This window comes from Echiichthys vipera (genome assembly GCF_963691815.1).
Source record: "Echiichthys vipera genome assembly, chromosome: 5".
In the NCBI taxonomy this organism is placed as follows: Eukaryota; Metazoa; Chordata; class Actinopteri; order Perciformes; family Trachinidae; genus Echiichthys; species Echiichthys vipera.
In genome coordinates this window covers 25,915,036-25,929,037 of record NC_139830.1, presented here as the reverse complement: position 1 = coordinate 25,929,037, position 14,002 = coordinate 25,915,036, and the positions used below count along the sequence as shown (strand labels likewise).

The 14,002-nt window shown below is 39.9% G+C and overlaps 1 protein-coding gene across 1 annotated transcript; it reads left to right on the top strand.

The window, feature by feature from the left end:
- Positions 1 to 37: 37 nt before the first annotated feature.
- treh (trehalase (brush-border membrane glycoprotein)) lies at positions 38 to 10,929 on the top strand (the record flags this gene model as incomplete). The annotated part of the gene is given in 16 exon segments (XM_083913330.1): positions 38 to 120; positions 771 to 871; positions 967 to 1,114; positions 1,194 to 1,281; positions 2,564 to 2,664; positions 2,813 to 2,905; positions 3,090 to 3,206; positions 3,384 to 3,506; positions 3,592 to 3,641; positions 4,209 to 4,390; positions 4,394 to 4,409; positions 4,514 to 4,731; positions 6,786 to 6,897; positions 9,237 to 9,349; positions 10,404 to 10,457; positions 10,723 to 10,929. Coding segments are annotated over 16 exon segments (1,737 nt in total). The 3' UTR covers positions 10,861 to 10,929.
- Positions 10,930 to 14,002: the final 3,073 nt, after the last annotated feature.

The window sequence follows — 14,002 nt, the reverse complement described above, 5'->3', positions numbered from 1 at the left end:
GCTTGTACTTTGATGTCACACCAGTTTATAGATCAAGATGCGTAAGTTGGTGCTGTTTTGGTTTTCGTCAGCGGCTCTTTACTCCTGCATTAATAGTGCTTTTCCACCCCCATGTGACAGGTATGATGGGTGTTTTTCCTCAAGACAAGAGACTTAAAAGACTGGATGTAGACTGCTTCCTGTTCTTGAACTTCTGTTATATATATATATATATATATATATAAAATAATAAAAGTTCTGGTTAATTTATGGCTGCTTGATAAGTTAATCTTAAATGCCTCTCTAGGACAATTTTTAAACTGCTACTTTTCTTTTAGTTTTAATTTCCCACCAAAAACCTTTGATCTTTTCAGTTCAAAAGTCCTGTAATGCTTGCAACCTAAAATATTGCAACGCCTCCATTTTGTCAAATGAGTCATGATTTAACAAAAAAAAGGCCCATAGACTGTTTCTTTGGACATCCTTAAAAGAGACGTTGGTCCGTATGGCAGTCTGCTATCTATGTTTGTGTTATGACATCAGCCTGCTACTGCTGCTGAAGCCCTGGGGGTGTTTTGGGAATGTTGAATCCACCGTCTACTGCAGCCAGTAAACAGACATTTCTCATATCTGTGTTGTCAGCAGACCTTTGCCCTCACCTGCTTGTTTTTAGTGATAGGGTTTTATTGCTTCGCCCCAGGACTCTGACAATATCTATGCATCAGTATATTGTACTAGTCTACTTCGTGTGTGTTTTAATAATTCAACCATACTGTATAATTCAATTCCAGTGAAATATACTGCACTGGGCCCATCTTGCATCAGGTACAGAAAGCTAAAGTGTTTGATGATGACAAGTACTTTGTTGACCTGAAGCTGAGGCAAACTCCTGGTAAGTCAAAAGTCAGTAAGTTATATAGTTTTTATTTTTTCCTGTTTGTTCATTTCGTGGCCGTTTTTGTTGCCCCCCTGTGTGTTGTTCCGCAGATGTTGTTTTGTCTGCTTTTCACAACCTTTCAAATGAATCCCCGAGCACGACCGTCTCGCCTGCCAAACTGCAGGAGTTCCTCAGTACGTACTTTGAGAAACCAGGGACAGAGTTTGAGTCATGGACACCACCAGACTGGCATGGCAAGTGAGTACCTGTTACTGGAGAACTCTGCTCAGATGGTACTGTATTTTTATTTTATGGTTTATGGTTGATTTATTTGCAGGCCAAAGTTCCTGGGAAGAATAGCAGACCAAGAACTGCGTAACTGGGCTGAAAAGATCCATAATCTGTGGAAGTATCTTGGCAGAAAGGTGATAAGTAGAGCTCAAATGATTGGTTAATTAGTTGATGGGTCTAAATTAGCCAAACTATTTAGTAATTAAATAAACATCCCCTATTTTGTTGGACAAAACCAGCTGTTTAATTGTCATATTGGGCCTCAGAAAACTTGACTATTTTCTGATGGTTTATTGACCAAAAGATTCACCGCATCATCACATCATTCACCCTTTTTTAGAGGGGTGGGGGACAACGGATTTTGAGAGTGATACAAGGTCAACAGTAGATGCCACACAAAAGTGGTGTCCATCATCTAGAAGCTGGCAACCTGAAGATTAATTCAAGATGCAGCTCAGCAAGTCCAATATTAATTAATGCATTAAAATCAATTGTGAAAATGCGCAAGGCCTTAGAACATTATGATGGAAGTTAATGAAGTCTATGTTCTCTTATTTCATAAGTTGTTGCAACAATTTTTGTGTCGATACATTTGTTACACAGATTTAGTGCTACATTTAATAATTTCTTATCGCTCGAGAATTGATCAAATTGATCAAAATACCACATTACACACTAAGATCTGGAGGAGCACCATAGAAAAATCCATGCGGCGATTTGGTATCAAAAACCTTTGACATTGTGAGATTTCTGTAACACTTGCATTTTGACGATTGGAATTGGAGCACCTGTGTTGTGAAACTGCTCAGAAACCCTCTGATTGTTGGTATATACATGGGGAAAGTCATCCATGCTCTGATTACTCGAAGGTATCTACAGTAGTTTGTTGTAGAGTTTTAGCATGTTGTGATTATCATTGAAAAAGGAGTCTCAGGGCTTTCCGTTAGTATTCAATGAATGTAATTCCAAGACTGTTTAGGGACCCCGCTAAGCAGAAATATACAAGGGATTGGCACAAAGTGGGCGTGTCTGTAAAGGGGGGACTTGTGGGTGGCCATAGAACCCAATTTCATTCAGATATCTTGAGGTGAGAGGACAAGAAACCCTTTTTAAAAAATGGCCATGCCATTTTTTCCCCTCTCAAAATTTAGTGTTATTCAGCCCCTTTCCAGACAAGCTAGCACAACATTGTTGGATTCCTTAGGTCGCCTGGTTTGATAACATCTTCACAAGCCTATAAGCCTCTGAAGGACAGAATGTCAGCTGGGTTTGCATCGGATCGTCAACGGGTTGATTGAAGACCGATTCAGATCAATCAAATATGAAAATTGTTATTTGAAGTCCTAATAATGAGGATGAAGCATCCACGTACATGTGAGTGAAAAGATTTCAAATGAAAAGTGATTTTCCCCGCAGATCCGCCCCAGTGTTAAAGATCACCCAGAGCTCTACTCGCAGATATACACCCCGCATCCTGTTGTTGTGCCGGGGGGGCGCTTCAGGGAACTCTACTATTGGTGAGTGAACGATGAAGCCTGTCTCTCAGCTGTCTGTCTGAGAGCTAGAGTCTCTCCAGGTCAGAGCGAGGAGGGATCACAGCATGAAACCCCCCCCACTCCCGTTGCCATGTGCAGACAGTGAGATGAGCCGCTTTGTGCTTAACAGGGACTCCTACTGGGTCATCAAGGGGCTTCTGCTGTCAGAGATGACAGACACGGTCCATGGGATGATTCAGAACTTCCTCTACCTTGTCAACAGGTGAGCCTTAAAGCACCTTTCATCCGTCATAGAAAAAAAGTCGAGCTCGCTGCAGGTAGTTCGGCAGGCACATTTGGGATAATACTTCAATTAGCATCCTAAGTTGTACGCTCTGAACGTAGAGCTCTCAGGGGGGGATTTTATGATATGTGGAATAAAAGATCTGAAAATCACTCACCCACAGATATGGCTTCATTCCAAATGGTGGGCGGATTTACTACGAAAGGCGCAGTCAGCCTCCATTCCTCACTCTAATGGTGGAGAGTTACTATCAAGCAACCAAGGATAAAGAGTTCCTCAGGTGATATTTAGGCCGGAGCTGAGACGTGTTTTTTTATTCTTCAGCTGCCTAATGTCTCTTCCAGAATTGAAAAAAAAAGGCATATTAAACATCAAAACCTCAGTGCTCGTGTCTGTCTGTGCCTCAATTAGAATGTAGAGTCCCAACTTTCTGTCTGTACCAACGTGCGTGGTTTAGGGCAGCTTTACCAGCTCTGGAGCAGGAGTACCAATTTTGGATGCAGAACCGTACTGTGGCTGTGAAAGTAAACGGGGTAGAGCATGTACTGAACCGGTATCATGTGCAGGTGGGCTTGCCCAGGTAAACAAATCTGGTGAATAATAAAAACAAATTTACACTGCACTACAACCTACACTACAGTAACTGTGTCTTTTGTTCTTTTTAGGCCAGAATCCTACACAGATGATCTGGAGTTAGCTGAAGGACTCACTAATGGTAAACACGTATGAATGTCCAATGGCCATTTTATTGCATGAGAGAGATAAAAAAAAAAAAAAAAAGGATAGCGATGTGGTATGACCTGTCCTTGGATGAATGTGCTGCAGTCTATAATTGCTCCTCAACAGAAAAGTGGCAAATGCTTGTTTCTACTAAAGGATCTGTGCAAAACAAATCTGCTCGGAAAATACCTCTGAATCGTGTTTTGATGAATATATAACAAACACATTCATTCTTTCATATTGCAGCGGAACAATTTGACCACTCATTTAAAGCAAAAGCTGTTTGAAGAAAAGAACGCTTTTATAAATTAATTATTTTTCTGCCACAATGTTTTTTCCTTTTATGTAACTTTCTATCTATTAACGACAAATAGTCAAGGTCATTGAGTTATTTCCTCCTCCTCGTCTCTAAAGCTTTAAAAAAAAATGTTGTAAAACCTAATAATAATGGTGAAGAAAACATACATACACAAACGGCATACATGAATAAGTACCAAATTGTAGATGCTGATTTGTTGTGGCTCTACTGGTGAATTTGTGTTTTTCTTTTTCTTGACCTCAGACCACAAGGAGCAGCTGTGGATGGAATTGAAAGCAGGTGCGGAGTCTGGTTGGGACTTCACATCCCGCTGGTATATAGACGGTGACGGCCACAACAACGGCACCCTCAGGGAGACCAGCACCAGTCGGATCCTGCCCACTGACCTTAACGCTCTTCTGTGCCTCAGTGAGAAGACTTTTGCTTAATTTCACAGGATACTGGGTGAGAACACGAGCAGCCTTTGACCATGGGACTAACTTTGGTCTGCACACTGCTTTTAGCTCCCAACTGCTGTTACATAACAGTGATGTGTTGCTTCCTGACAGGTGACGGTGACTCAGCTGCACTGTATGACAAGGCTGCAGCCCGCAGACTGGAGGCGATAGAGTCTGTGCTGTGGGATGCTGAGAGGGGAGCTTGGTTTGACTACAACCTGGTGACACACTCCAAACACTTTGAGTTTTACCCCTCCAACCTGGCACCTGTTTGGGCACAGTGCTATTCTCGGCCTGAGATGGGAGAGAAAGCGTTACAGTATCTGAAGGTGGGTGGACATTTTAGGCTTTTTGTGGTCTCAGTTCACAAGTAAACGTGGAAGATTAGATCATTTTGTTTATTTAAAGGGTTGTTTCATGCAAATTATGAAATATTCCTATACTGCATATCAAGCTATTCAGATAATATATGCTGTATGTCAGCGTGTCTTAACAGGAACAATTCCCCTGTAATTTAAGGGGCCCACTGTCATCAGAGACTATTTTTAGGTATAAAGTAGCCCCAGGCAAAAAGCCAGATTGCCAGTTATTCTTCCCCTACATTGTATAAGAGTACCAGAACAGATATCTCAAAACCTGGACAAATACACCCAAAACTGTGTGGCTAGGCATTAGGGATCGACCGATATGGATTTTTTTAGGGCCGATACCGATTTTCTTTCCATCAGCCTTTGCCGATGACCGATACGGACTGCCGACTTTCTTGAGCCGATATTTGGAGCTGATACTACTTTTGCTCCCTCAATTTATATCATAAAAATGACACAATGATGATAACAAATGTTACAAGTCTCAATTTTAAAAAATGGAACGTTTATTGAACTTAAGAAATGCGTCTCCAGCAATGCGGAGGTGCCTGTGGACGCCTGTCCAGCAGCCCGCATCAGCCTATACACCTTAAAAGACGCAAATATTGGCCAATGTATCGGTATATCACTACTAGGTTTCATTAGGGGCAAGTGAGAGAAACGTCACTTTTCCCCACCACAATACTGCAGTCTTGGAGAGAGAAAAGACAAGGTATTAAGTCCTGTTATTACAATCTATCTGACCTGTTCAAAAAGTACAACAATAAATTTGTGATTAATTTATTATTGATAATCTGTGAAATAAATGTAATCAAACAAAAAACAAATAACTTTAAAAGCTTATCCATTTCTTCATTTCTTCTCAATCAAGACAAAAATCCCCCGTCCAACATTTTTTTACTGACAGCAAGACTACAGCGTACTCAAACAAAAACGTAAGCTTGTTTGGGATCCAAATAAAGTATAAAAATAATTTATATCTTCATTTCTGCTCAATCAAATGTCAGTGTTTTAATTCAGGCAATTTGGCTAAAAAATGACATCAATCGAGCTACGCAGTTGTGAGAGAACAGGTTGTAAGTTGTTAACCCTGGCTAACATCAGCCCTCACGGACACCGGCTAATGTTATACAGACACTTGTAATGTCAACATTGACAACGTTGAACAATTTTTATTTCGTAGATTTACACTAAAAACATTAAATGAACCCAGACAAGTCATTTGAGTAATCATGTCTCAAGCCAAGTCCCGAGTCTTTAACTTAACTTTAACTATTGTCTGTCAAGTCAAATTTGTCATCAAAACAGTGACTTGATTTCAAGTCCATGACTCTGGAAAAGTTTTTCATTCAAGTTCATTATGTTCAGAAATGTGTTAATTCCTAGTTTATTACAGGTCGGTTGCGTTGGACTGAATTATATTGAAATGTGCTTCACCTTTTTTGGCCTCTTATTTACATACATGAGGGAGATAGAACACCTCTGAATATAATGCAAATCAGTAAAACACCATCTGTAACAATTAACCCCTTTATAACAATATGGAAAAACTATAGTCAGAAATTGTAGTCATTATAAAGTAGGAGTTGTTGCATATCCATTGTGTACCTAATAAGTGACAATCAAGTATGTATTTATGCCATTTGTGTGAAAGAACCCTTTCATCTGTATTTATACTCCCCTACGGAGACGGTTAAAGTAGAAGGCTAATTAGCTGCATACCTGAAAATGTAACTTTGGTTTGTTTAGATGTGTGTTTACTTACCTCCTTCACTGTCAACACACTGCCTGACCATGAATTGTTGACATTTTTGACTACAAAAAGGATGATTCATTTCCCCACCAGCATTTCCAGCTATGAATCCTTCCTCTGCTCAGAAGCCCACCTAGTACAATGTTACATGTGCTTTTATGAACTGTGCTCATTTGCTCCAGCAGATGGCACACACACACTGCACTGGTTTGGGATAAATCTATACCTTCTCTCATGGATGCTGGTTTTCATGCGTTTACAGGGGAGTGGTGCTCTCCAGTTCCCCAATGGAGTTCCAACGTCGCTGAGAGAGTCTGGGCAGCAGTGGGACTATCCTAATGCATGGCCTCCTTTGCAACATATGCTCATCGATGGTAGGTGTCAATAAATTGATCTACCACCATGAGAATGATGATTCACCAATTGTTGCAAATGTTGCTGAAAATGCACAACAATTGTAGGGTAGTGCTTTGTTTTTTCTCGAACGACTCCAGCACATGGATTGAAACAAAGCAGGTTAAACTACTGACTATCATTTTTCATAGAACATTTGGAAAGCCAATTTTACGAAGGATTTAAACCAGCATGTCATCTACATTACTCGCAAGGATTCTTCTTCACTGTCTTCACTGGTACAGTGTTGTGTTTCCCACTACAGCGACTTCCTGATTGATCCAATACGGAAGTGCCAAAAACTGCAGTTTTCCGAGTTTCCACTAGGAGCAGTTTGCATAATAGAGCAGTTTCTCATTGACCCCCATGTTAAACAGACCGTGACATATTTTGAGGGAATATCATTTGAAGATTGCAGTTTTGTTTTTACACTAAGTACCACTAAGTTCATTGTGACTAATAGAACTGTCCTGAATTATCTTGGCTTTTGCCAGACCAAGTTCAATCTATGATTGCACGTTGGTCTGGGAAGGCTTCTTCTGGGTAATTTTCTTCTGCACAGGAGGCGGCGTGGTTCCAATGGCTGCACACAATTGGATAGTCCTTCCACCAATCAGACCAACGATGTGGATGGTGTTTGTTTGGCCACTAGCGCGGCTAACTGGTAGATTAAACTTTTAGCAAATCCAGTCGGCAGTAAATTAAATACATTCTTTCTTTGGAGGAATTGCTCCAGGGCAAGTTACTGCTCAGTTTTCAAAGTAAACTTGCCACTGAACTCATTTAAAACTGCAGCGACAGCTGCATCAAAGGGTAGCTGTTGCTGCGCTTCGATGCCTACCAGGTTGAATTGTAAACACAAAACTGCTTGCGGCGCTTCTCTTTTGTCATTGGGTTTAACCAGCCACTAGCACACCAGGTGAAAGAAGCCAGCTTGGTGATTGGATTCAGAAAAAAAGGGACAGGAAGCAGGAGGAATAGACCTGCTCTTTTCCAGACCCTTGTGCAGAGCGAATTCAAATCGCTAGCAGAAGGGGGAGGGGCTACCCAGTCTAGTCCTGAATACCATCATGGTACTAATCAACAGCAAATATTCGGATATATTTGGATATAGTGCGCTGGCATTAAAAGTTGCTGGTCACCATTTTTATTTTCATTAAATCACCTGAAAATGACACCAGGCTGCTAAAGTGTTTCAGTGTTTCCAATGTATAAAAAGGCATTGCGGGTCACAGATTTCCTCTGCTCAGAACGCTGCGGTGAATTTCAGCCTGCATGTCTGTTTTTTTCGGCCTGCTTGAAACAGCAGCTTATATTGGTGGCGAGAGCAACAAGTTTGCAGACTGCTGAGTCGCCCCTGCAGCTCCCTGCTGTGCACCCAGACACACCGCAAGGAAAGGAGAGAACGTAAATGATACCAAAAAACATCAAAGACTCTCACACTGAGCTGAAATGGAAACTCTGTGCTTCAACACATATGTTTTGGTTTAATAAAGGGCATCATTTCAGTTATTCAACAGATTTGAAAAAAAACCCAAAAAGACTAATATCCAAATCTCAAAATTGATGTAGCCAACAAATTAATATCCTAATAGTCAAATACTTTCATTAGTCAAGTATTCAATTCACACTGTTGTATATAAAACAGGCATAGCTATGTGCTTATATCAGACTATTTATGAAATCACAAGAAAGAGGTGGTGTGGTGGTTAGCACTGTTGCCTCACAGTAAGAGGGTTCCTGGTTTGAAACCTGACTGTGGCTCTCCTGTGTGGAGTTATATTCACAGTATGTATCTCATTATGGCGATATGAAATGACTTATATCGGGATAGATTTTTTATCACCCAGCCTTACATATACTCCACAGGATACCTTAAAGGGGACAGAAAGTAATTGGACAAGTTGAATAAAGTCATTATATTTAATATTTGACTTCAAACCCAACCACCCACGGAGACTTTGGTATCGGCTCTGGTGATGCTCTGACAGGCCCGTACTGCAGCCAGCTTTAATTATGGCTTATTTAGTGGGATTTCTGCCTTTGGTCTTGTCTGTGTGACACTTGATCAGAGGGGGACTGATTTTTGGCCCTAAAAACTCCTTGGTTGCTTAGTCTGTATGATTAGGATCACTGTCCTGCAGAGTTTTCTAAATCTGAGGAACTATTTATTACCAGAAATCTAAAAGAGCCATTACCGAATATACTTAAGGCTGAGAGTCAAAACATGTCATTAAATATTTTTTGCTTTGAACAAACGCATGTATAAAAAATACTTGCTTAGGTTTGTTTAATGACTGGAATCTTTTTGTATTTCCAGGTTTATCCAAACTGCCTTCAGAGGAGGCTAAACAACTAGCATTTGATTTAGCCCAGCGTTGGATCAAGACAAACTGGTTGGCATACTTGAAATATGGAGCCATGTTTGAAAAGGCGAGTGGGGAGGGGGTTAACACCACTAAATACTTATTCTACCACCACACCTAATTCTGAAAATGTGTCTTTAAATATTTATCAGTTACTTTTGGAAATCACATGCACCGCCTAGACATCCACTGCACAGCACTTGCTGTAAAACACACCTCCCTCTGAAGTTAGTTACTGACAGGCAATGCAACATTTAAAAACACATTCATAAACGCAATCCCATTCTCCGCTGCAGTCACTCCACTTAAGAGACACAAACTTCCCAGAGAACAATGAGGGCAAAACGGCATCACTGATCTGTTGTAACCAAATATTCTTTGGTTTAGCTCAACTAAAAACACAAATCACCAATCCAACTACAGATTAGCATTCCTTTCACTACAGAGTATATTTGTAACTGGTAGGTTACCAACATTATTTTCACTTCAACTGTTCAACCGCAGTTCAGACACCCGGTTTTTATTACACATGAACTAACCACAGACACTGGCCTTGTTAATAGACTTGCAGTGTTTCACTGCTGCAGAATGAAACACTGATGTGTGATAATGCCAACCAGATTAATTTACTTATTAATCAAAGGTGCCGGAATACAGGTCCAGATTGTTCTGGCCGACTTTAACCCCTGGTCACATTCATTCTCTCCCCCCCTCCCTGCAGAGTGAGTGAGTTGAGTGAGTTGAGTGAGTTGAGTGAGTTGAGTGAGTGAGTGAGTGAGTGAGTGAGTGAGTGAGTGAGTGAGTGAGTGAGTGAGTGAGTGAGTGAGTGAGTGAGTGAGTGAGTGAGTGAGTGAGTGAGTGAGTGAGTGAGTACTGTGAACAAGGCTTAAAGAGACAGGCGCTAAAGCAGAGTGTTTCAGAGACAGGGTGAATACAGGTACATTCAGACAGACAGGATGAGAAAATAGTTTTGTACATTACAGCATGCAAACATGTTTAGCGGAAACCCAAAATTGAATATGAATCTGATGACGAGCATAAGGTCTCAGTATGTCAGAGCTTGTTTTGCACTGCTGTTAACACAGCGGGCTCTGAATGTGCAATTTTCTTCCTCCTGACAGTATGATGTCAATGGCGATGGCAAACCTGGTGGTGGAGGAGAATATGACGTTCAGGTAGTTCCTTTCATGTGTTGTTGATGTAAAACTAATGTGCTTGTAGTCTTTCTAATTTCACGCAGAGCCCTGCCAATTCTTTCTTCCTCAATTCTGCTTCTTAACTTAACACATTTACATGCACACATACACATTCTCTCACTTCTCCTTCTTTGTCATCATCATCTTCGTTTTTTGTATAATTTCTACCCTGTTGGGTCTTGTTGTCGTCGTCTACTTTTCACTTTGTTTTTCCTTACTTATTTACATCTTAATGTTTCTGTAGATGGGTTTTGGTTGGACCAATGGCGTAGCCCTGCAGCTCCTGGACCAGTATGGGGCTACTCTCACCTCAGGAAGCAGACGAGTGTTTTCTGGCCTCCCGCTGCCTCTGGTCGTCTTAGCCGCTGTCATGCTCCAGTGAATCCGAGGTTGCAAAATAGCCTGACTGAAGGTTGGATTTTAATATTTCTGGTTTCACTGCACTACATCACTCCCGTCCACTGACAGACTTCAAACAAACTTGACACTAAAAGTCAGACTAAATTGTGCATATTTTAACAAGATCTGATATTTTTCTAAATCATGTATAATCAGAATCACTTTTATTTGCCGAGGAAACACGATGTGATTTATCATAGACTAAGAATTCCTTTGATGAATATTATAGTATTTATCCTCAGAGGTAAATGATCTCTGGTGGTATCAGAAGATGCAGATCATCTAGGCACTTGCTGCGTGTTTGCTGCTGCTGCGATTCCAGCATGAACTCATCCCAGATATTGAACTGACATTACAAACAGTTTTACAGCTAATTCAACTATAAAGTTTATTGCTTTATTGTAGCTTAACTCACTCTGATGCATTATACTGTATTTGCATGCTAAATTTGTAATGTAAACAAGCTCATGTGACAAATAAAACGTGAAGTTAATATAATATAACATTGTCTTTATTGTATCCTCGAGATACTTTTATTCCATTTTTACAAATGAACCAAGGAATTTCAGATTACAATGCTGGTATAATAATCACATAATATAAATATAAATATAGTGACGAATTCCGCTACAGTAAACACTACATTTATTTGAAATACAATATTTAGCTCATATCCCTTCATCGGACAAAGGCAGTCTATAAACAAAACATGTTTTTAATAAACTCAGTGCTGACAGTGCAGAAATTCCTTACTTTTTTTAGCATGGTTTCATCTGCCTATGTAACCCTCTACCAAGAGCTCATTAGACAACACTCATCATAACATGTTAAAGTTAACCGTTGTTACTGTTTTAAAAGATGCACAGGTGTATATGGTGGCAGTGTGGTGCAAAACACAATTCTGCTAACCACGATGACAAATGCATTGAGCTTTCTGCGGCTGTTTCACAATAAAAGCCACCCTGTATTCCACCAGGTGAAAGCTTTTAATTTTGAGCAGTAGCAATAGGATATTCAGTTTGCATTATTGTTACCTTAATACAGCTCTGACATGATGGAAAGAGAGTTAACGATAAACAGTGAAGCTGTTATGGGGGAATGGGAATGGATGGGAATGGCAGACTCTGCCGCTAATAATGAAAACTACTATATTCAATTCAGTTTTATTTATAGTGCCAAATCATAACATAAGTTATGACTTATTTATGATAAACATAGACCCAACAATTCCCCTGTAGAGTACGGTGGCAACGAAAACCTTCCCTATAACAGGCAGGTACGTCGGACAGACCCAGCTCTGTGGAGGACGGCCATCTGTCTTGACCGACATCTATATAGAGCTACAAAGATTAAGTGATTGGTTGTCGCCTATTTAATTCATAATATACTATTTTGGTAATCAATTAATTGGTTTAAGTAATTTTTTTTTTAAAGAAAAATGAGTCAAAGTTATCTGATTCTGGGTTCTTTAGTCCTCTGACAGTAAAGTGGATATCTTTAAGTTGTGGATAAAACAAGACATTTGAGCACGCCATCTTGGGCACGCCATCTTGGGCTTTTGGGAAACACAAATTCACACAAACATTTTCTCACATTTTATAAACCGAACAGCTAATCCGTTAATCTAGAAATAAACATCATCGTCATAGACAATGAAAATAATCATAAGTTGCAGCCCTACCTCTATATAGACACATACTAAACGATATATATAAATAGTGAATAAATAATTGAAAGGTCATTGCAGAGGAAATCACACAAACATCAATAGTATAAATACCTAGGGTTTATTTTATGAACATTTTAAGGATTATCAATTTAAGAATGACAAAGATGATACCTACTTTTCCCCCTTTTTAGGATTATTTTTTTGAAAGTATTCTGCAATGTTGCCTTTAGCACAAAAGGGTCGTCATTTATACACAGTTAAACAGTAAACCCCTTTAACATTAAGAGTCTACTTTGACATTTATTGTATAATTGTGTTTTAATTCAATCCACATTTTCAGTTCAAAGACTCTATTAGTGTGACAGTTTAAAAATCATTTTGCCAAAGCATCAAAGTACAAATTGATCAGGTATTTGGATGATACTCCAAAACAGTAATATCAGCATTCACACCACAGAGTGAAATAAGTGAAAGACTTTCAAAACTTTATGAAAGCACTGTTAACATTTGATCGCAACACACACCAACATACTATTCATCTAAAAAGAAACAAAGGCAAGTCAACATTTTTTGCCATTTCTGATTGTTCCAAGAAAGTCATTCCATCTTTGACATTTCATCTATGATGAAATGCAGGTCAAGCATGAAATGAAGTCCAAGTAGTTATTCAAATGGTTGTCCAAAAGAAGTAATGAGAAATTTGCTTCTTAAGGAAGAAAATGCAACCCTCTTAGCTGTGAAGATATGAGGGCCGAGAAGGGATTTCACTGCATCGCTCTCTTTAGCATGAGTGCACACAACAGATTGACTGTGCAACTTAAATGGGCAAAAGGCCAATAGGTGCAGTGGTCCGTGCAACCCAAAAGATCACACTTTAGTAATATGCTATGTCGAGCCTCCGTCTACAAGCCGTATCATCTTTTTTATCCCCATGCATAACTGTGACACCCACACAGTTGCAGTGGTGTGTATTTTGCTGCGTTGAGAGAGGTTTAAGCAGCAGTCATTGTGTTTTTTAGCCCTTCTGACAGCAGTAACTCGAGTAGAACCTGCTCTTTTTCGATAACTCGCACATTACCTTTCCATTTTAGCAGAAATGTGTTATGTTTAGTTAATGAGATGGAGCTGTAAAGTGTGGAATAAGTCGTCCGGCAGTTTAAGTGACATTCAGGTGAAAGTACAGTGGGTGCGTGGGCCTTTTTAATTACACAAATCTGAGGATGTTATTCTGAGAAGCACATTCCATGGGCGGCGCGTGAATTGTAAAGCACCAGTGACAAGTGCATAACATGTTGTGGAAGTAAAGGTCAGGGTGCCTTGTCCTCACCAGTCATCCAGTAACTGCCACTGCATACAAACTAGCGTGCACCTACAACATTGTTTTTTCTTTAGAAAGTGCCTCGCATTTTAAATTACTTGAACTTTACGGAGAATAGTTACAATTAACAGCTTACAG